Source organism: Anser cygnoides, chromosome Z (genome assembly GCF_040182565.1).
Source record: "Anser cygnoides isolate HZ-2024a breed goose chromosome Z, Taihu_goose_T2T_genome, whole genome shotgun sequence".
NCBI classification, from domain to species: domain Eukaryota; kingdom Metazoa; phylum Chordata; class Aves; order Anseriformes; family Anatidae; genus Anser; species Anser cygnoides.
The window spans coordinates 76,238,743-76,260,881 of NC_089912.1; the positions used below are offsets into that span (position 1 = coordinate 76,238,743).

Sequence of the window (22,139 nt, forward strand, 5' to 3'; positions counted from 1 at the left end):
CTCAAAGTGAAATTTCTACAGGTGAACGCTATCACAAAACCAGCTCTCACTGTTTTAGAACCTAAGTTAAATCACAGTCTTATCCTGAAATAAGACTAAACACTTAAGACTCAGAAAATATGAACAAAACGTTTTGAAGTAAGTGGATAAAGGAAGGTGAAACAAAAACAACATTCACAGAAGTATTATCCTTGTTCTGTGTAATTGCTATTCATATTATACAAAGTCCCCAGGGTCCCGAGACCCTCTAGTAAATACCCTACATAAGGCCTATTATCTACCACATTACAAGAAGCTGGTAACTCTCTCCAATTTCTGGGATCATCATAGAATCATAGAATGACCTGGGTTGAAAGGGACATCAAGAATCATCTGGTTCCAACCCCCCTGCCTATGGCAGGGACACCACCCACTAGATCAGGTTGCCCAGGGCCTTGTCCAACCTGGCCTTGAACATCTCCAGGGATGGGGCATCCACAACCTCTCTGGGAAACCTGTGACAGTGCCTCACCTCCCTCTGAGTGAAGAACTTCTTCCTAACCTCTAAGGGAGAGAACCTCTAATGCTCAGAAGCTCCCCAGTGAAACTGAAGGAAGATGCTTCTGCTGACAACAGTATCAAAAAAATGTTCCCATTAATTGTTCTCATAGAAAGCAGAGAGCTGCATCAATGGGAAAGATGGAGGAAAGTACTTTTGAAACACTGTTATAGCACCTAAAAAGTAACCTTATATTTGGTTAGAACTCCAACACCTCAGGAGTTCAAAGCACTGTAGCTATACACTTCTCTCTTCCTTATAATACATGAACTGGTTCATCAGATGAGATACCCAAAACGATGAAAACAAGCACACTGCTATTTCAGTAATTAATTTAGAATTACATTCCTTAAGTTATTATAAATATCTTTACTCATTCCCACCTCCCCCCCCCCAAATCCATTTTCACATACGCTGGTACAATTTGTTAGCCAGGATAGCTAGCAGTTTCAGTAAAAGCCTGACTAATCCATTCAAGATTATAAATGTAGCCTTTGGGATTACTGAATTTAAAAGTTTAGCAATGCTTTATGAAGGTAAGTATAAACAGCCTGCTGATACTACACTCATTTAAAATGTGTGTGTGTACTTGGAAGTGTAAAGTTTTTACTTATTTTAAAATCTTACGTCCTTTTTTATAAGATAGTATACACAAGTCCTTCAGAAACTCCGCAGCGTACTTGGATAATTAATAAGCTCAGGAAGACCTTAATATTCACTACTTGTTGCTGAGACCTTATTTTCAACGGGAATTTTTCATGTTCTCTGGAAACTGGCTCCTTTTGCAGTTAAAGGCCTGCAAGTTAGCACTGATGTAGGCCTTCATCTGAGACTCCAAACTGTTCATGACTGTGATCATCCAACCAGGACGGGGAAGCCAATACAGAACACACAGTAATAAACCATATTAAAGTACCACAGTGAAAGAAAATACGCAATTCTGCTTTGCAGTGCCAGAGTAACACTAACAAAATGTCAAGTTATTCAGTCATAACAGTAAAAATGTAGTGCTGCCAACACTGCTCATACATACACACTGGGGGGGGGTTAAACTGACTGAACCATACCACCTACCAATTACACGTCTTCACTCACTGTCTAAATTATGCCAGTAAAACCTGATGCGTAACACAGCTCTAAAGGGGTACTTAATTTCACATATGCGAGCTGCCCTAGTAAAGGAACTACCTGCATGCAAAAAAAAACTGATTGTAAACAAATGTTTTTGTGAAAAATCAAGGTTTTTCTAAATAAAAGAACTGTTTTAATTTGAATTTCATTCTTTTTTAAATTAGAAACTTGAGTTTTCTTATTATGAAGTATTAATGTCCACATGTAACAATAATATTTGAAATATGAAACCAAAGACCCCTGCAACAGATTCATTAACCTGTCTTTCCACTAACAAGAAAACATTGTTCCTTAAACAAAAAACAAAACAAAAAAACCCTACACATCCCCCCAAATCCAGCCACTATTACACCTTTTATGGAAAACCCAGGAGAGATCAATTATTTTAATCACTGTTTTAAAGATTTCTGCAGGGAGTACAATGATTCCAAAAATAGGCCACATACAGAGCAGTACAGAATTTGATTGGGAAAGCACAAGTTATAATAAAAGGTTCCTAATCCAAATTAGTGCTGCTGCACCTGCTGCTATTTACATAAAAGAGAAAAGAATAAATACTGTTCTTAAACAATAGAGAAACAGATCTGCCAATAAAGTGCAATTGCCTACCCATAACTGCAGAGGATGAACAGCAATATTTTCCCAGGACTGCAAGATTTTAGATAGATTAAGCACAAGGCTTTTTTGAATCTATCACAGTAATGGTGGTATAGAAGCAAGCAAATATGCACATATGCAGGCTTTGAAACCACCTATTAAAAGCTGTCAGTTCTCATCTTGATTAAGCACAATAAATCAAAACAACTACAAAGTATATTCTCACATTGCCTGAATCTGCAATAAAGTGCTGTTTCAGAAGAAAAATACTATTATAGTAGGGGAGGTTCTGCCTTGAAATTCTTATAAAAAACATTATACATGGTTAACAAAACATTTTCCACGCTGTTTTGTTCTCCATAATTTTAAGAATTCTTCTCAATTATAAAAACATAAAATATTCAATAAGATCCATCTGTTCTACCGGAATACTTTGCATTGGCAATTATGTAGTGAAAATAACAGCAGAAAAAAGTAATTTGTGTATCTTACTTTCCCAACTTCTTAATCTATACTTTAATAGTCTGATATATTTAAAAGACACACCATATATTAATTCTTCTACTCATTAGGTTACCTACTAAATATATTACTTTAAAACTAACCTCTATATAGAAGTAAGAACAAGAAAGCTACAGAAATAAAATAAAAATAAACACAATACTTATAATAACCATACCTAGTAATAAGAACCGCATTATCATGGTGGGCAATCCCATTTTCTGGAATGGTGTTTCCATCACTTTGGTGGGAGAGAATGGATTTCTGCCACTTACAGAAGCTATCGAGGGACTTGTCTGCATGGTGGTTTATCTCCAAGTTTGGCTGCAATACAACATGCATACCAGAAATGTTCCAAACAAATTACTAAGGTCAGTTGTTAAGCCTTTTGAAGACTAAAGCGGGACTATAATTAGAAGCAGTGGTTTCTAGGAATAAAATGTTCTTGCCAAATTTTATCTCTGTAAAATCTGACCCCAAGTTCAGTTGCACATTATTGAACAGGCATTCCTTCTGCTCCAACTTAAATAATTACTACATCAATACCAATACATAAATAAAATCTGAATATTGATATATAGGTCTAAAAGAAAAGCTGACATCCCCAAAGGTGTAATAAAACATTAACCTGAAGTAAAGAACAGATATCTCTGGGATAATATGAGGGAAATATTCCTTTGAACTGTCTTCATCTTGATTAAAGTATTGAAAGATTACAAGACAGGTTTTATATTCAGATGCAGTCATTTCAAGAAATAATTAAATGAAGTATATATTACACAGTAGCGTAACTTGTATTTCAGGGATATAAAGCTAAAGTGCAACAACTCTTACCTGATCTTCAGTGAGGACAATTAAACGTGTCACTATTATATTCACAACGTTTCCTAGACTGGAATCACGATAAAGTTTGGCAACCTGACCTCCAGAAAATAAGAAAAGGCACAAAGTCAGACAAGAAACACTATGCATTTCCTAAACGGTTAAAAATTAAACTAATCTCCTGGTCATTTTAATTCCCTAATGTTAGTTATCACCATCACCTGCATAAGATATTTTTCGATCAACAAATGACCATTCAGTAAAACAAATATACTACTTGTCAGACTTTTCAGCCAAAAAAAATGTTTATAACTTGTTTCATAAACCATTCAACATACGGAGCATTTAGACTGTTGATTTAAACAGAATGAAACTGTATAGTTTGAAATTAATCTGAATGTAACCACATGAAAGACAATGTAAGTGATCACAGTATACTTCTTAGCAGAAACAGTACAGCATTTCTCCATGCTAACTTTCGCCATATTTTAATTATTAATTCCTGCAACCTGATGCATAATTAAGACGTTACTATGCCAGTACAGATGCTTTATGATTTCAGAACATGCACATTAATATTAGTACAGAAAGGGATGAAACTTACAATATTCATTACACTCAAAATGTAGTGCTCAATGTCTTTGCGACCATGATATCCCACCATCATTTTGTCTGCTACTACCAGTGTCTCCACAAACCGTTCAAGGCTTACTGATCTCTTCTGTCGACTGTGACTACTTAGCGTGTCATTGACTGGAAGTGAAGTTGGAAAAGCAGATGCATCACTCATCCACCAAGGTTTACTGCTTCTTGTGAGGTCTTCTAGGAACCAAAAAAAATAAACACTTTAGAGGGGTCACTGGTAAAATTCATTCAAATGCAGCTGGTTTATGTTGAGATTATCATCTTTTAGCTTCTAAAAACAAGTCTTTCTTGAGGCAAGGAAAATTTAAATTTATATATTTTTTTAATTTTAAAATACCTTATACAACAGAAAAACAACTTTGTATCTAATTTTCATATTCTGGACTCTCCATAACTTGGCTTAGGACAATAAGTCATCATCCTCTCTCAACTGATCTGATCCTGTATATCTATGTTAATACTAAAGATTAGTTACAGTTAACCATAAGAGCATTTCAGAATTTTAAGAACAGGATAGCTAGAATATTTTGGGGGAAAAAGTCAAAATAGAAAATTCCAAATTAAGGTAAAAAGGCATCAATATAGACTAAGGAATTAAACGGATTGATAAGGCAACAAAAAACTTTTTTTTTCCTGCTGTGAAACTCCGTAATTAGGCAATTAGAATAAAACACCTAGCACATTTTGGACCAAATAAATTATTTTTCTCTTTAGAAAGCTATTTTACCTACCTCATGTATTAACTATAATGGGAAGTTCAAAATGATCCAACATAGGTTAATTTTTGGTTATTTTTAACATTAATTTTTATTCAAATACATTGATTCTTGTACTCGTTTCACATAAATACTCTGAAAACATTGCTTTTATGCAACAACTTGATTATTACTGATGCAAACAGATGGAAGTATCTGCAAAAACCTGAATTCCTGTCCTCAGTGCATATCTGAACCTCCATTCCCTGCAGAACTGTCACTTTTACATATATTAAGTATTCCTTTTCCACAAAGACCCACACAGATCTCAAGTTTAAGTTTATTAAAATGGATAATTAAGCTGACTTTACATAATTAGGATTTCAAAACGTCTAAAGTTTCCGTGCTAGTTATGGATGAACTTAAGAACAATACAAGGTTAATATATTTTTTAACTGATTGACTAGGACTGCTCGAGTAGGCAATACCAGAGATGTCAGAACTGTTTCGACTAAGGTAAGCCGAGATAGGACCAGTACCATCTGTGAAAAAGCAATGCTTTATGCAATCCACCTAAACTCCACTATTTCATAGGGCAGTAACTACACGACAAAGGATGTATGTTCAGGTCAAAACCAGGAATACAAAGCTTCAGCATTCCCAGTGTTGCAGTATCCCACAATATTTTGTGTCTTCAGTGTTGGCTTTAAAAGTTGCATTACTTTAGAAAAATTGAAAAATGCAAACAAACTGGGTACTTGACAAAAACACTAGTAATGAAATTGTCCTCGAAGTACAATGTGCACGAAATCATAACAAGATTACACCCATTCTAAAAACATAGTATCAAGTATTAAAGCCCAGTGAGGATTCTATTATCAGTACCAAGCTTTAAACTGTTTTCATCCCTATTCTAGGGAATTTGAAGTTACTTTGTTCAAAGATTTTCATCTCACTTAAGCAGTGACTTAAGAATTCCTATAATTATCTCTGATAACTTCTGAAGTAAAATTTTTAAAATCCACTGCTTATTTTCAAGTAGCAGAGGGTGTTGTCTGGGGGCTTCTGATGCTCTTAGAGTGCTGAGTACTTTATAAATATAATGTTGCTTCCACATTCATTCATAATTTTTCACTCAAAGATGCAAATCTGTTCTAAACATTAGAAAACCAGTGAGCTCATGCCGAAAACTTTCAGAGAAAAAAAAAAAAAGCAAAGATTCTTCTGGACTCATCTTGATAGCATCTTTCAAATAAAAGTCTCAGGAGATTTCAGGAAAACAAACATTTCTCCTTATCAGATGAGAAGCTTAGGCTTCAGCTGTTCTCAAAGTAATGGGCATGTTGGAAACAACACTGAGTACTTAGGCTCACACTCCAGAATCAATTGGTTCTCATGCTGTTATACTTTAAAAGCACTGAAAGGTGTGACTAAATTTTCTTTAAAAAGCCAAGACGTTTCCATAAAAGTTTGCTGTATATTTCGCAGATAGATTTTTGTGGCAAATTATGCCATTTTTCCACCACGTTCACAGATAAAAAAAAAAAAAAAAGCTTGAAAAAAAACTTAATCTTGCATTAACACTGAGTGTAGCTATTGGAAAGTAAAGGAAAACAAGGGGGAGGAGGGTGTCAGAAAAGCACTACAATTAACCCCACAGTAATGATTACAAAAAAAAGAAAAAAAACACAGGAAATTAGATTGTAAATTAAAGCTGAAAAGAAATCCAGATGTGTGTAGATAGAGTACCAATGGTACTCAAATTTTAAGTCAGTCCTGTGAGGATGCTATGTGGTGGGGAAGAGAGGAAGGAACACAACACACAAAAACAAATAGAAGATGACTTCAAAATGCAACAGAAAACTACTTATTTAAGATACAACTGTGAGAATATTTAAATGAAACATTATGTACTACTACAACCTCATTTAACTGATATACAAACATTTTTCGTTTCAGAATGTGCTCACTGTAAAGTTTGGCATGAATAAAAACACCAGGTGAAACCACACGTAGTAGTGGTGCCATCCCTAAATAATTTGACACTTCTCAGGTTTCATATGTCAATTTTTATTGTTTCTCAATCATATCTAAACAGTCTGTATAACTGCAACAAATTTTTTGGTCATTTTGTTTTTAAATTCATGTAACTAAAGCAGGTTAAAAAATTGTATACTTGCAACAAAACAGAACTTCAACTCCAGACAAAAATGCAAGTATACAGCTTTTCTGTAGAAAAGCATACTCCTTAAAATTGTGCAACGGCAAAAAAAAAATGGACCATAAGTACTTTGCAAGCTTAACATAGTGCATGCTATTGGACATCAGTTTAAAATAAACATTTAAATAAGCTATGCAGACAAAAAAGCATATCACAGGTAACAGTCCATAATATATTTTTATTGCAAAAGTAATAATGAAGAATTTTAGCATGCCATCTAAACATTTATGTTAACATTGTAATTCTAAGCTATCAAATAAATTCCATTTGACATCTTAGTTATACCTGCCTACTCCACGGCTTTAAGATACCTTTGTTCAGAAAACCACTTAGATGATGTTACTGGTTTTGGACACAGAAGAATGAAAATGGAAATCAAAAGTTTAACTCTTCTAGAGGCTGGTTCTACAAAGCATTCTGCAGGATAACCCAGTGGCCTCAAATCCCTCTGAAGCAACTGGAATTTGAAGTTGCTCAACTTCTTAGCAAGGTCTTAATGATTTTGGTTACATTTAACAAAACATAGTTAAGTTGGTGACAATATACACACAAAATATTAATTTAATATTTCTTATTTTTAAAATGTTATGTCTAACTGCTTAAAAATCTAACGCAGGTTATAAAAACCAGACACTATTCTATCCTGTATTCTTATCTGAACCTAAACTACCTGCCAAATAGAGAACTATTTTTATTCCTACCTCCCCAGTTCTATTCTTGTACTGGTCACCATAGTTCTACTACCTACTATGAAGCGGTCCATCACTTGATCATCCCAACAAATTTTGACCATCCTTTCACCAAACTCCCTGCCTCGCTTTTTGTCAATTACTGTAATTTTTTTCAGAAGGGTCTGAAACAATACTCTTTGTCTCTATCAGCACAAAATCCTCACCACTTCCATGATACTGAACAGGTATATGATAAATTTAGGTCTAGATAACAGAAAAAACTCAGCAGAACAGAATGTGAATAGCAGCACAGATACACAAACACATTCCTCCCAGTATATTGTACTGGCAGTAGTATTCTGAAATTAAAGCTAAAACCAGTTTCCCATACAAAATAAATGATATTCTTGCAAAAATGCAGCTGTAATTTTGTTAACTTGTTGTGCCTTTTTTTTTTCTTTTTAAACATGGAATTGGAGTGTTCAAAACTTCCAAAAACAGTGAAATGCCCCAAAGAGTTATTCTACTAGCAGAAGAGTTAGTAATTACCTGGCTTTAGTTGTAGGGTTTGAAAGCTGAGAAACTGAAAATTAGTCTTTGATTTTATTTTTTAGATATTCTGGAGATACTTTGGATGCCATGTCACTTTGAGACAGAGGTTAAACAGTGCTCAGAAAATGAGTTGAAAAGGTTTTGGTAGTCAGACAGAAAACATTAAAATAGCATGTCACCTGGAAAAATAAGATCTTGCAGTCTGGGGGGAGAACAAAATTCTTCAGAAATTTTCAATGAGTGCAGAAGTATACAGAACAACAGGAAAAGAAGCTGAGATGAATGAGCATGAGAGTAATGAGGATGAGAGCGTGAGGACTGCAAAAAACAGGGGGGAGTTATTTCAGTGATTAAGAGCTTCAGAATGTGACAGATGTGAAAACTAGGGAATGCACAGGAGCTTCCAAGGATAACAGCAGCATCATATATGTAAAGGAATAGATGCTAAGGACTATTGCATGTTTTGAAAAAATGCATGCAAAATGCAAAGCTCTGATTAACCTATGTTCCTTAAGACAGATACTGCCAGAATAGTTGGATGCAACCTCAAAATAGTTGCTGCTGCTTCATCCGCACTTGGAGGAGCCTGACTTCCTAAGCATGAATAGAAGATAACATCTGCATGATCCATTCTTTTTCTAGAGATATTAAAACTGTAAAAATTGCATTGTAGTACATTTTACAATCCTTCCACTTATTTCAGGAGGCTTATGTGACAGCATACCCTACAAAATGAAAGAAAAAGATGGATGCTTCACAGATGTCTACTTTAAAATGCATAAACTGGAGCATCCACACATATTAGTTCTCTCATTTTACAGTCAGCACACAGTAGTCATTAGAAAACTTGTTTCAACATCATTAGAAGCATGTACACCAAATAATGCTTCCAAAACTAAAACAGAAGTTACTTACATAAAGTTTAACATTTGCTATGAGTCTAAACACAGTTAGAACCACTCAGGAAAAAATCCCCCAAAAAAATAGACAGTTTATTCAGCTAGTGAGAGTCAAAGTTACAATTTCTAAAAGAAGCAGCTGAAAGAAGGTACATCAATGAACAGTGATACTATTTTAAGATTAGTATTTGCCAGCCTGTCCTGTGCACTGAACCTCATGGAATACTACTGTCCAGGACTGTAGTTTTAAGAACAAGATACACATAAATGGCAAGGTTAGAACATTTTTCTGCTTATATATATATATTAGTGCTATAAATCTAAAACAATTGGTCAGATTTACTCAAAGCTGTCCTCAAAAAATTAGTTTTCTGCATCACTTTAAGGAACTGAAAATCATTTCAAAACTAAGAGTACTAAAACACTAAAGTGTTTTTGTAGATGTTGAAACTGTGCTTTGGAAGAAAAATATCTCAATCAAAACTATATGATCCATCCTGTAAAGCACCTTTAAATCACATTCTCAACTATCATGGAATAACATTAACCCACTAAACCAAAAGCCAGTATCAAAACACCATAAACGTAATGAGAAAGGTATGGACTCCAGCTCCAGGTGTATTAGTAATCACAATACTAACATATTTACTACACATCAAGATTTCTCAAATGAGATGGAACACTTACTACACACTGAGCTGTAACACAGTCACTCAGGTCACACCTTCCAGATGGGAAACAAAGTAAATTTACAGTGCACTGAGCACAGGAAGCCTGTGCTCATCACTACCAGTGTACACAATATAGGGATAAAACAAGACTTACTCCCAGTGCTGTGTTTTTACATGGACACTATGTTCTTGATGTGAATCTGAAAAAAAATGCAAAGCTACTTTTTGTCAGGGCACATTGTATCACCCAAAAGGAGGATTCCTATTGCTACGTTGTACCTTACCTGTGAACCAAGAAAGACCTTAAAATGCAACTTAAGTTAATATATTTTAAAAGCAATGAAAACACAACTGATACTCATACTCATTTACCTGAGACTCCACAGTGACCATGATCATATAGGTGTTGCTGGTACATGATAGACTTTTTGTATATAACATGAGGATGACCATTCTCATAATTAAAGTCACTGGAATTATCAGTTATATTCCTTAAAGGCTCAATAAAATACTCTTCATCTTCCGTAGCAATAACTCCATGCTTAAGGAAGAAAAGAAGAAAATAAAAACTTGCAAAAGACAACATAAAACTCATATTAAAAAAGCTAACATAACATTTGACTATCATTTATTTCTGTTAAGAAATCCACAGCTATAAGTCAAAAGAAAATGCATGAACCAGCTCTCTTCCAGTGACTTTAGTGAGAGCAGGAGTAAATACCTAAAAGCAGCACTATGAGAAAAGAATAAAAATATCATTGCCTTACTTATGGAGTTCTTTCCCACCATTTTTAAGTAGATGCGGTAAGAAAGGAAAAGATACTCTTGGTATAGGACAAATAAGCTGTTCAAAGACCTGTTCCAAAACTATATGATTCACAGCCATTAAAAGTGACACCAAGCCAAAATGGTATTCCTCAAAGGGTGAGCCCAATATCCCACTGTGATGCCACACTAGTAGATGCTTAATGCTGTAAAAACTGCAGGAAGAATTAATTTTAGAAAATATTATTCGGCAAAAATACTCAGCGTTTTACATCCAGATGCTGAATTCCAAAACTGAGCTGGTTATTAAAATCAAATTATTAACTTAGACTACACTATCTACAAAGCATGTATTCCTTAAAAGGTCTCATCACAAATTTTTGGCAGATCCAAGTTGTTGCAGGCTATGTATTAGACATCATGCTCTGTAACAAATGTATATTTTTCCCCTCACACTGCAGTACAGAATGGTAGATATTCTATTCTCATAACTTTCACATTTGTGAACTCTGCTTCTTCCAAACAGGAAGTGGTTTATAGAGGAAAGGGGAGACTTCAGGCCAACTATGCAATTTCCTGAATCTTCAGCAATTAAAACTGAACTTTAGCAGAAAATCCAGTTTGGGGATCCTTTTGGGTATAGAAATACTGAGGAATAAGCCCTGACAGACAGACTCCCACACTTCTATTTGCTAAATAAATAATTCCAGTAACTTTATCTAGGAAATTCTGAATGTATAATCTTTCTACGCTAGGAGAAAGAGCTACTGAATCAGCCTGGAGACTGGAAGCAGTAAATACTGCATTCACATCCTGATCTGATGAATCACAAACTGATGTAAATCCCATTAAAACCACTGTGAAGACTGTTCAAAGTAACACAAGAAAGCATCCATAACTGCACCTTAATTCATCCTTATTTAATCCAACTCATGAGGAGCTAAGAGTATTCAATAAACACCTCATATGCTATTCCCAAGACATATCTTCAAACATTTATGTGTATGTCATCTGAACTCTGCAGTGTTCCAAGAGGCAAGCCTATCTCAAAGTACTTCTTAAAGGCTGTAAACATCACTCTATCACTCTGAGAAGAAGCCAATAACTATGTTTCTATCACACCTTCAATCTGTAAAGCAAGTACTATGTGTGAGGATTTGGGCGGTTTTGGGTTGTTTTGTTTGTTTTTAAAGGGGCTATTTTTGTTTTCCTCCAATAAGACCTCTAGGATAAGGTGTAAGACCGCTTGCTCTATAGATGATCCAAACAACCCAAACCCATTTCTAAGATCAGGAATTGCCATTGTACTTTTGGTCAAAGGTCTTCTGCTGCTCTTTTGTGTATCAACTGCCTGCTATTCTTCACTCCTGGGATAACCAGATTTCAGTAACAACATACAACTTTTAAAATAAAAATGCCTGTATAACACTTCAGAAAGAACAATATTTTCCAAATGTAACCCTATTATATATTTTTCAAAAATATGGATGCAGTTCATTTTTCATTTGTGTGTTCCTTACATTGTGGCTCCAACAGTAACTGTTTTCTCTTCAGTGGTATTTTTCATTGTGAACTTAATTATTTACTCAAGAAGGTAACATCAGGGTCTATATTCAACTGGACACCAAATTTTCTCATAATGCTTCGTTACTTGAAGTCTAAGATTTTACTACAAAATAAGTCACTTAATGGTACGCTGCTGCTTAAACAGTCTTGAAAATATAAACTGAATTGTAACTAGCTTTGCCAGATGTGCAGAAGGAACCTTGACAGTCTGGACTGCATCCAGTCTGGATGTCAGACATCTGGGTTCAAGTGAATCCCGAGCCATTGTAAGCTCTGGTATTATGTTCCCACAGGAAAAGAGGTGGTTCTGGCCAACACCATCAGGCTGCCTGCTTTGAGCCAAGTCTGAGGAGACAGAGGTACCATCCAAGCTGTGGCCCTGTCTCTGCAAGAGAAGTGCCTTAACCTGACTCTGATTACTCTAGGGCATACATCCTTCACGCCTGTACTCAAGTCCAGCAGGTAAATGAGTTTTAAGAAGTAAGATGACTGCAGTGGAAGTAATTTCAAATGCCATAAACAACACTTAATTGCAGCATGAATTTTGCAAACAAACTGTGTAAAGGAGAAGTAAACGCTACTACAAACGTCTGTGAACTGTGACAATAGTTTGGAGGTTTCTTCCAGGTGCCAGCAGAGAAAAAGGCTGGGGAAGTATCATCCATTTTTCCTATGCCTAGTCAATGTCCAATCTCATCTGTCCGAACACTATGTCAGATTAAGAAAAAGAGATGTTAATAACATGTAGTCAAGGAACTGCAAGTAAATTTTAACTTACACCTGCTACCAGGCAGTTAGAATATGCACGTGATCAGTTGTGGCAGGTAGCCATGTGATTTGATAAACACTGGAAATTCACTTGCCCTGCATATACCCTTCACATAAGCCCTGCATACTAACACCATTTTAAACCCAGTGTAATCAATTTTGCTTGCAAATAAACTGTTCTTCCAGTATTAATTCAACAAGACCACTTGCATCAGTTTAACGCGCATGAGCGCATGATTTTTTTAGAACCATTCCAAATTCTGCACAAAAGAAATACCTATTTCAGTGAAAAACAGCATTTATTCTGGTGCCTAGAGGTGCTTTCATTGTATATACATTCACTAATGCCCAATTGATAGTGGGAATATTTGGAATTACACTATTCTATCTGAACCAACATTTTAAAACCCATTTCTGGCTTATCTCCTGTATGGGCAAAACAATGTTTCAGTTGAAAAGGGAGATTGAAATAATGCCTTATAAAGCATTAAAAGGAAATAAATGTAAATGTGTCGTATTTTTTGTTTTGTGTGGGTTTTTTTTCTGTTCATTTTGCTATCACATTTGAGCTTACAGCAGCTTCCAAATTGAACTTCTACTCCAAAATACAAGAAATATTAAGACACAGGAACAATCAGCAAAATGTTCTAACAAAACACCATTAATTTAAGAAATAAGCTGAATACCCAAGTAGGTTACTACAAGTAGCATTCCCAAGACTATTATCTAAAACAGATTGTTTGAGGTCCTGTTTTATCCAATCCCACTACAGATTGCCAACTCCTGCTAATATATATAAGGTCTGGATCCAGCAGTTTGACATGCTCAGACAAATCTGTGAATCTACATGGAGTTCCCCTGAATTTGTAAAAAGAAAATCTCTGTCAGACTGTCTAGCTGGGGCCTCACCTTATTTCAGACAGGGGATGTCCATCAGCTACAGAAGTAACAGTTAACTTGGCTCTGGGCAGCCTGCTCTAGTGGTTGGCAACCCTGCCCAGAGCAGGGTGGTTGAAACTAGATGATCTTTAAAGGTCCTTTTCAACCCAGGCCATTCTATGATTCCATGAACATCAGTTATAAAATTAATTACAGAGGACAAGTGCCTTTGCCCCACAGTACTACTGGTTTCCAATTTCTGCCTGCCTTGAACCTTTCTAGACATTATGCTTTACATTTTTAACATAAAGCAGTAATAACGGAAACTTCTGAGAATGTGTCAGTGTTCTTCAATGCGTCTACAGGTCTACAGCTGACTCTACGCTTCAATTTATGTCTGAGGAAACAGGCTGCATTAGCTTAACATGTTCTTAAGGATAAAAAAAAGTGATCTGGCCTGGGACAGCACGGTATGGGATCTAGTAAGACATTTTAAAACTAGGACAGGGACTGCTTATATGTAATTTTCTGAATACTGAGCCTATACTGCAAATACAGATTATTACCAAAGAGAACTCAAAGTACACCTATCTAGAATACAGAATCTTTTTAATTACTTCTGACCTTTTAAATCAGTTCATAGATTACAAATCTTAGATATGATTCAAAAAACATCATATGATATACAATTTATGATCTGCAAAAGTAGATGCTTTCTTTGTGGTAGAATCAGCTTCCAAATGAGCTAATCTAAGAATATGAATAATTTATAAATATACTAATTTTTTAATATATTAAACAAACACGAAACCTTCCTGCAAAACAATTCTTCCTTTAAGTATGTACAGTCATGCTTCTAGACATTTCTTGGGATATCTTTATCTTATCTAATTAGACAGAGGTATCTGTGCTACCTAGCACAAACATTACTCAGTGCATGGAACTTTACGTGCCATGGAAATCCTTGGCCCTTTACATTAAGTATTTCCTTGGAGCTACAGTAGCCCCAAAATGATATTTAACCTCTGATTCACTTTCCTAATAATCACCACTTCCTACACATGTTAAGGTATTTCCTGCTATTGGGCTTGTCAGCTCAAAGTAAGAAAGTCCACTGGTGTGAAAAACTTGTTTGAACACTCGATTAAGAGCTTTGACACCCAGCAGTGGACAGAGGTGGGTCAGAACAGGACAAGTTTGACTTCTGCTCAATTCCACTATTATGTGCTCCAAATCTTTTCTTCAAGACTTGTTCCACTCAGAATTAGATGAATCTTTCCCTTAAGGTGAAGTTCTCTCTTCAGCCACTGTTTCTTATTTTTTTTCACTTCAGGATGACAAAATCAGCTTAGGCATTGCTTCAGCTACTTCTGACTCAGCCTTGTTGCCTTGCACCCAACAGCTCCAAAATACTGCTCTTTGCAGGCCCTTTCATGAGAAGGCCAAACCTGCAATCAATCTACAAATATAATATCCACTACAGTAAATATGAGTTTGGAAGCCAGCAAGCCTGATAGACAAGACCTTCAATTTCCTCACATGACTGCTCACTGGATTACAGAGCATTTCTCAAAACTTCAGACAATTTATAGCATAATCAGGGCCCAGCCAATGGAAATTGCTGGAATCAAACTTATGTAGCAGCCTGTAATTCTGGGGCGTCTGGTAATTAAAAAGAAAATAGAGAAGGAAAGGCTGAACCAGGAAATAGTGATGGGGAAACAAACTGATGGCTGTTAAATTTTACTATAGTGAAACACAGAAAGCCATTCTTGCACTGGAACTCATCTCAGATACTACAGATGTTCTTCAAATTCATACAATTTATGTTAGTTAAGCCACGGTCTCACGTACCCACCCTGTATAACTAAAGAGAGTAACTCAGAACATTCTGTAGGGGGAAGAAATTTTACTTATCTGGCAATACTGACACCTCTCAGGGAACTGGAATAAATGGAATGCTTAAGTTTTGCTTGTGAGCAGCACTCATCGTTTAACATTATTACTTGCTTTAGAGTTACTCAACTTAAAATGACTGGCTTTGGGACAGATTTTAATCAAAGACTATGCAGAATATGACTGGCAGTTTCTTACAGACCAAAAATCAGACTGGAAAATACAACAAATGTCTTGAGCACAAATACATTCTGACCATTAATTCAAAACCAAATAATAGCACCCTTAATATTCACTGCCAATTGCTTTATTAAACATGTTCTAACCAGTAGCTTTATAATAAGATACTTGCCAGTAGGAATCATCATTTTAAAATAACTCTGTGATGGATTTATCTGAATTGAGTGGTAACTCCCATAAGCAGTGCTCTGGGACACTCTGCCAATGCACTCTGACAGAGGAGTTTCTGTGCTGTAGAGGACCACATTGAGTCCAGCCTACCACTGCAGAGGTGGAAGGATTAGAAGGATCCCTGCCTCTTTGATAAAGAACCATGTGTCACTGCTGCTTCTGGAGCATGACAATAGCCTCGAGTGCATGTCATTCAGCCTTTCTAGCAGATGCAGTGGACAACTGACACTTGCAGTCGCAAGCAAAAGGCAGGACTCAATAGTCCCAGTCATGACGTGCCCAAAGACCTGAGGGTGCCATAATCCTCACTACAAATACCAGGAAGAAATACAAAAGAGCTAACAATAACTAACAACACTGAAGATGACAACTTAACTAGGCAGCACACCACACTGAACTTAACTTTGAAACACAAAGCTAATGTATGACACCTAGAACCACAGAACTAGGTCTTGAGCCCAGCCAAGCAGCACGGCTGAAGATAGGGAAAACACATAACAATGGGAGCGCCAGAGTCACTTAAGGGTGTGAGGCACGGAAGCAAAAAATGATTCTGCTTTGCCTCAAGAAGACTTCACTGAGCAGCGACACCTACCACGCTGCTAAATTCTTTGAAGAAAACAAGTACCATGAGGAGCAAGAGACTGGGGAAGTCAATACGAAAACGTGTCAGTTCTCCTGCCTCATCTTACTCTTGTTTTCCTAACATGACAGAAAAACAAGAGTTGGCAAAAGCAAGAGCAAGTGCTATTGACTCACTCCCTGGCAAACATCAAAGAGGAACCAAAATAGGAGCAACATGTCACTGACAGTAGGCTTCAAGGTGGGCAACCTGTCTGCGCCTCAACAGGGAGAAACCCTGGAGATCTAGAGACATGCAGCCTCTTCTAAAAAAGTGAATCCTAAAAGCAGGGATTTGCTCTCCATAGTATTCTTATAGATGACAAGAACTCAAATGCAAAGTGATCTAGTATATTAGCATAAGAGCTATTTCACAATGGCATCAAAAATGTTATTACAAGGGAACTGTAAAACCAAAGTGAAAATTGTACTGAATTCAGACCTATCAGCTCCAAGTCTGCATTGACCAAACTAAGGTACCACATTCAAGAGATCTACATTTTAACTATGTTTCTTTAGAAATGTTCACTTACCCCTGGAAACCCCTATTAAAATATTTTTCCTCAAGAGTACTCCAAAACATTAACCTAGACAGTATCAGGGACAACACAAATAGCTTGGTGTAACGTGCTCTACCTAGGTATGAAGCAGCAGGCTTTTGTTTGTAAATAACATCCCAAGAGTCACAGTTCTCTAGCACTTCTAAGGATTAAAAAGGAAATAGTATAGCAAGTCTGTGCAGTGGTGTTTTTTTTGCCTTATTTACCAGTTACTTAGATCTGTTCGCTCTTAACAAGATTGACCAGCATTTTGCTATATAAAAACAGAATGAATAACCACAGTATATATTTCACTAGAGAAGGTACTGAGCTCTTGATTTAGTATTTCCTAGTCCTGCTCTTTTATTTCAGTATTTTGGTACTCAATAGTATGGCTTTTTTGTTGTTGTTGTCTTCCAGTTTCTGTCATGAATAAGTTTTTTCCTCATGAAAGTACTACTACCGTGCTATCAAGAGATGAACAGTAAAAGCTGAGAATAGAAGAGAGAATTTCTAATCCTACTTTTAAGTGCAACTGTTTGATTTGTAGACAAAATATTTCTAAAAAATTTAAATAATTCCGTGGCTGGTACTTGCAAATGATCTACTTTCCTCTTCATTCTGAACTTATACCAATAATGACTACTACACCAGGCAAATCATCTTTGTTATTTACTATAAGTTTGTAAACCCAAACTCTCAAAGACAGCAAGGGGGGCTCTTCAGTTCAATCAATGTCTCACTGAAGAGATTCAGCACCCTAATGGAACGAGTGTTCCTCCTCCCTTCCCAATTTTGCAACATTTTGATCACCTGTAATAACCTCACAACAGCCCTAATCTTGCAGCCCTAGTGCAGACACTGTAAACACTGAAAATGTTGCCTGCTAGAGGACTACAGAACTGGGTCCTAATGCTTACAATTACGCTTAAAGAACTGAAGACAACTTTTCACCAGGACCCAGATCAGGTTTTAAGGGATTGCTGCACTTTCCTGTGTTTGCTTCTCAAAAGGATTCAAAAAAACTGAAATGCCAGTTAAGTTCTTCCATATTTTAAAAGGAACAAGCACACTATTATTATACTAAAACAGGTAATGTGCACTTACCAGACCATTGCAGTTGCTTAAGGCCACTTTAGTTGTACTGTGTTGGTCTTGCAAATATCCTGTGTAATGACAGTGGTCTAAAAAATCGTGCTTCCATTGAGGTCCATCTTTCCCCCAGTATTCTACTGTAAAATGTCTGGACACCAAATCTGTGTTGAGAGTCAGGTTTAAATGAAAGTGCTTGCCATAGGCAGAAAGTTTAAAAAATAACTTAGATGCTGCCAGTTCTTGGTCATAGGGGTCTGTGCTCCTCCTCCTTCTTGAGGATTTAGCATTTTTCACAGTAAAGCTGAGGAAGGCTCCGTTTTGATCAACCCTTATTGGGATTGTTAGCTGGTAGTGTTCAAGGTAAGACAGGAATTCCTCTTTGTAATCACAAGGTAAGACAGTCCATGGAGTGGGCATAGAAGAGAAGAAAATATAACAGGAAACAACAAGTAGTAGTATAAACATAAACCATATTTTGGCTAAATCTCATCACCCTCATGAGTAAAAGTCATTTTCAAGTAAACACATGATGTAGATAGAACTTTACTAAAGAAAAGAAACTGTTCTTTCCTTCTTTTTAAGTCAACAAAATGTGTTCTCTTTCATATTAATCTGATGTCACTGGAAATAAAGTTTTTAACTACGTATCTTTTCCTATTCACCCAAAATATGTAAACGTGGGGCTAAATTCTACCTAAGAAGGATGTATTCTTCCCATTGATACCATTCAAAGACAAAAGCTATTAGATCCACCTGCAAGAATAAAAACAGTAGTAATGAAAAGTACTGTATTGTAAAACATCTAAATGACTCTTCTTTCCATTAAAAACCTATAAATGTTAATGGATCAAAGTAAAATTAGATCCTTACTTCCTAGTTTAAAAACATGATAATGACTTTATGGCAAGTCTTTAAACTGTTATAAAGTACAACATTTTACCAATTTAATTTGCAACGTTTTCGTATGGTTAAAACTAGAAAGAAATTAAAGCAACAATTCAATCAGCTTTGTTATAATCAAGCTTGAACGACAATGAATCATGATAAGACTAAGAGCAGAGCCTCTATGATCTCATTAATTATACAAACATGGTTTAGAAAATATTTCCCAAATGCAATGTAAAAATCAATGACTCTTGTCAGCTACAGAAGTTGGACCCCTACCTTGAGAACTATATGTAAGCCTGTTGTCACTGTGAAATTCCGATGCAACCATGACTAGGCTCAAAATCCATGTCCACGTCTTCCAAAAAATTTCCATAATTTAGAAAAACAGAGAGCTTTTTTTTTTTCCTCCTCCTTGGAGGGCTACCTGTGTGCTATAGAGCTAACTCCACTCCAGAATCGCACCATAACAGGTCTATTTACTTTATTCTATTTCCAAATTAACTATTGGACGTTCCACTTTTTGACGGGTATTCTTTTCCAACAACCTGTACTTTCTTCTAGATCTGCAGTCATTTTCTCAATTCAAAATAAGTAGTTGTAAGATTCCTTAAGATATGAGTAAGATGTTAGACTGGGTAGCTACTGAACTTGCTCCGTTTCTTTTCCTGAAAAAGAAAACAAAATGAGTCAAGTTAAACTTTCTACCAGAACAGATCTGTCCTGCAAAATATTAAGCCACCATAACGTACTATGCAAAATATAACACTGTGAAATAGTATTCATCCATTACCAATTTTAATATCCAAGATCACAATCTTAAAAAAATTACCATTGATCTTTTACTAGTAGCTCAACACAGCTTAAGATGTGCATATCTGTTTCAAGTTGAACAGGTGTGAGAATTTATAAAATTAAGGTTTCTTATTGCTCAAATACTGTGTTCAGGCTTGTTCCAGCTATAATCAATGCACTGTAGTCATCAATTTCAGATGAGAATAGCTATACCCAATACACTGGTAGACACTGGAAGAACCTGGGAAAGAATCCAGAGCAAAGTTATCTGATCTTTCTGCAGCATGTATTTTGTTATTACTTGGGCCTGGGTTCTGCTTATGCAGGCAGAATTTTCATTCACTTAAATGAGAACACTGCATTCTAGTACCAGAGAAACAATTTCAGTATTTGAAATTATTCACACATACATGTTCCGAGATAAAACATTTTTGACAACAAATGCTTAATGTATACAAACTACAGCTGGATATAGAGGAATATATTCTTATTTTCATTTTGCAGATCATGGGATTGGGAGAAAAACACTTATTTGCCCTCCCTAGCCCCATTTAAAACACGTTTGCAATAATACCGAAAAGCAGCTCTAGCTGTGACCAGGGATTAAATGGAAGGTCTCTGCAGCCACCTAACAGTCCAGTAACATGGGACATGAAACCATGTGTTGTGTCAGCTGGTAATAATCAGTCCTCTCAAGCACTCTTAGCACACCTGTGCATAGAGCAAACTGTGCAGAAGCAGGCAGAACAGAACCAGAACACCTGAGAAGGAAAAACCGTTCAAAAACACATTACCAAAAGTGTACACAGTCACTTATACATGCACCAGATGAATTTGCCTTTCTAAAATTCTGGGAGTGATTTACAATGTTCATTCAGACAGGAAATTCCCCTGCAGTCCATGGATAATTTATAAAGGTTGAAGAGTTGTATGTCACCTCAAGAAAAATCAACATCACGCAAACCCCATTTACTAACATCACAGTGAATATCAGGAAACTTCTTAGCCAATTTGAGATGTACCCATTACCAGTAAATGACCTGACCATTCCAATGCCTAATTTTAACATTTCTTCCAAGACAGCACACAGGATTTAATCAGGTTTGGAGGGAGAATAAAATATACTTTGCAAGCATAGTTTGGACTTAGTAATATATTTTTTTCTGGGGAAGCAAAAGGATTTAGCGATGCCATTCACATAAGGCAAGGCCTTATAGGATGTTAATACAATCTCTGATATGGTCTTCCATGTAAAACCTTGATTTTCTAGCTAATATTTAATTACAGCTTTTAGCCTTTTACAAGTTTTGAAGAGGCATAATCAATCCCATACTCTTCAGCTACATTAGTACAATAAAGAATATGCCTTATTTCCAACCTGAAAACATCTAGTTTCAAATTCCACTGAATCTTGCTTTACATGTCTGCTAATGAGCTTTTTTCTCCTTGCACGGACAGTTATAGTCTGATACAATCAACTCTTGACACTCCCTGATAAGCAGCTCAACCTACTCACTTTACCTCACTGCGCAATACAGTTTCCAGATGCCTAATTATTTTTACAGCTTTTTTTTTTCCCTGAGTCCTTTCCAATTTGTCAGCATCTCTTTTCATGCACAGACACCAGAACTGGACAGTAGTCCAGCAATGGCTCCGTACTGCCATATATAGAGACAACACTGCCTCACAGCTTTTACTTAGCCAAAAAAATCACAATGGGGAGCTCACATTCAGCCTGCTAGGCTGATAATAAATTACCCAAGCATAAAGATCTCTGAAATTGTGGTGCCTAGGGAGCTCAGTAGCTCTGAATACCAGAAGCAAACTACGGTGCCCAATATTTAGCCACCACTTGGTCGACAGAACCCAAGCATCACCTGTGTCCTGTATTCTTTCAGGGGTCTATGCAAAATGGTGTCCCTCATTCTAAGCCTTGGTCCTCACATAAGAAAATCTCCTTTCACATTAAGCTTGCT

The 22,139-nt window shown here is 36.2% G+C and overlaps 1 protein-coding gene across 9 annotated transcripts in view; it reads right to left on the bottom strand.

Moving 5' to 3' along the window:
• ADAMTS6 (ADAM metallopeptidase with thrombospondin type 1 motif 6) overlaps positions 1 to 22,139 on the bottom strand; it is a 160,378-nt gene that overhangs the window by 134,831 nt on the left and 3,408 nt on the right. For 6 of the 9 annotated variants that reach the window (XM_048079505.2, XM_048079500.2, XM_013180567.3 and 3 more), the window contains 6 exons: positions 19,648 to 20,036; positions 18,496 to 18,860; positions 10,316 to 10,484; positions 4,194 to 4,411; positions 3,602 to 3,685; positions 2,946 to 3,091 (listed from right to left, as the gene is read on the bottom strand). In XM_048079505.2, the coding sequence (XP_047935462.1) occupies positions 2,946 to 3,091; positions 3,602 to 3,685; positions 4,194 to 4,411; positions 10,316 to 10,484; positions 18,496 to 18,860; positions 19,648 to 19,744 (1,079 nt within the window). In that variant the 5' untranslated portion in view covers positions 19,745 to 20,036. Of the gene's footprint in view, positions 1 to 2,945; positions 3,092 to 3,601; positions 3,686 to 4,193; positions 4,412 to 10,315; positions 10,485 to 18,495; positions 18,861 to 19,647; positions 20,037 to 20,737; positions 20,925 to 22,139 lie in introns of those variants that run through there. The other 3 variants (XM_048079501.2, XM_013180568.3, XM_048079506.2) reach the window with 3 other exon arrangements.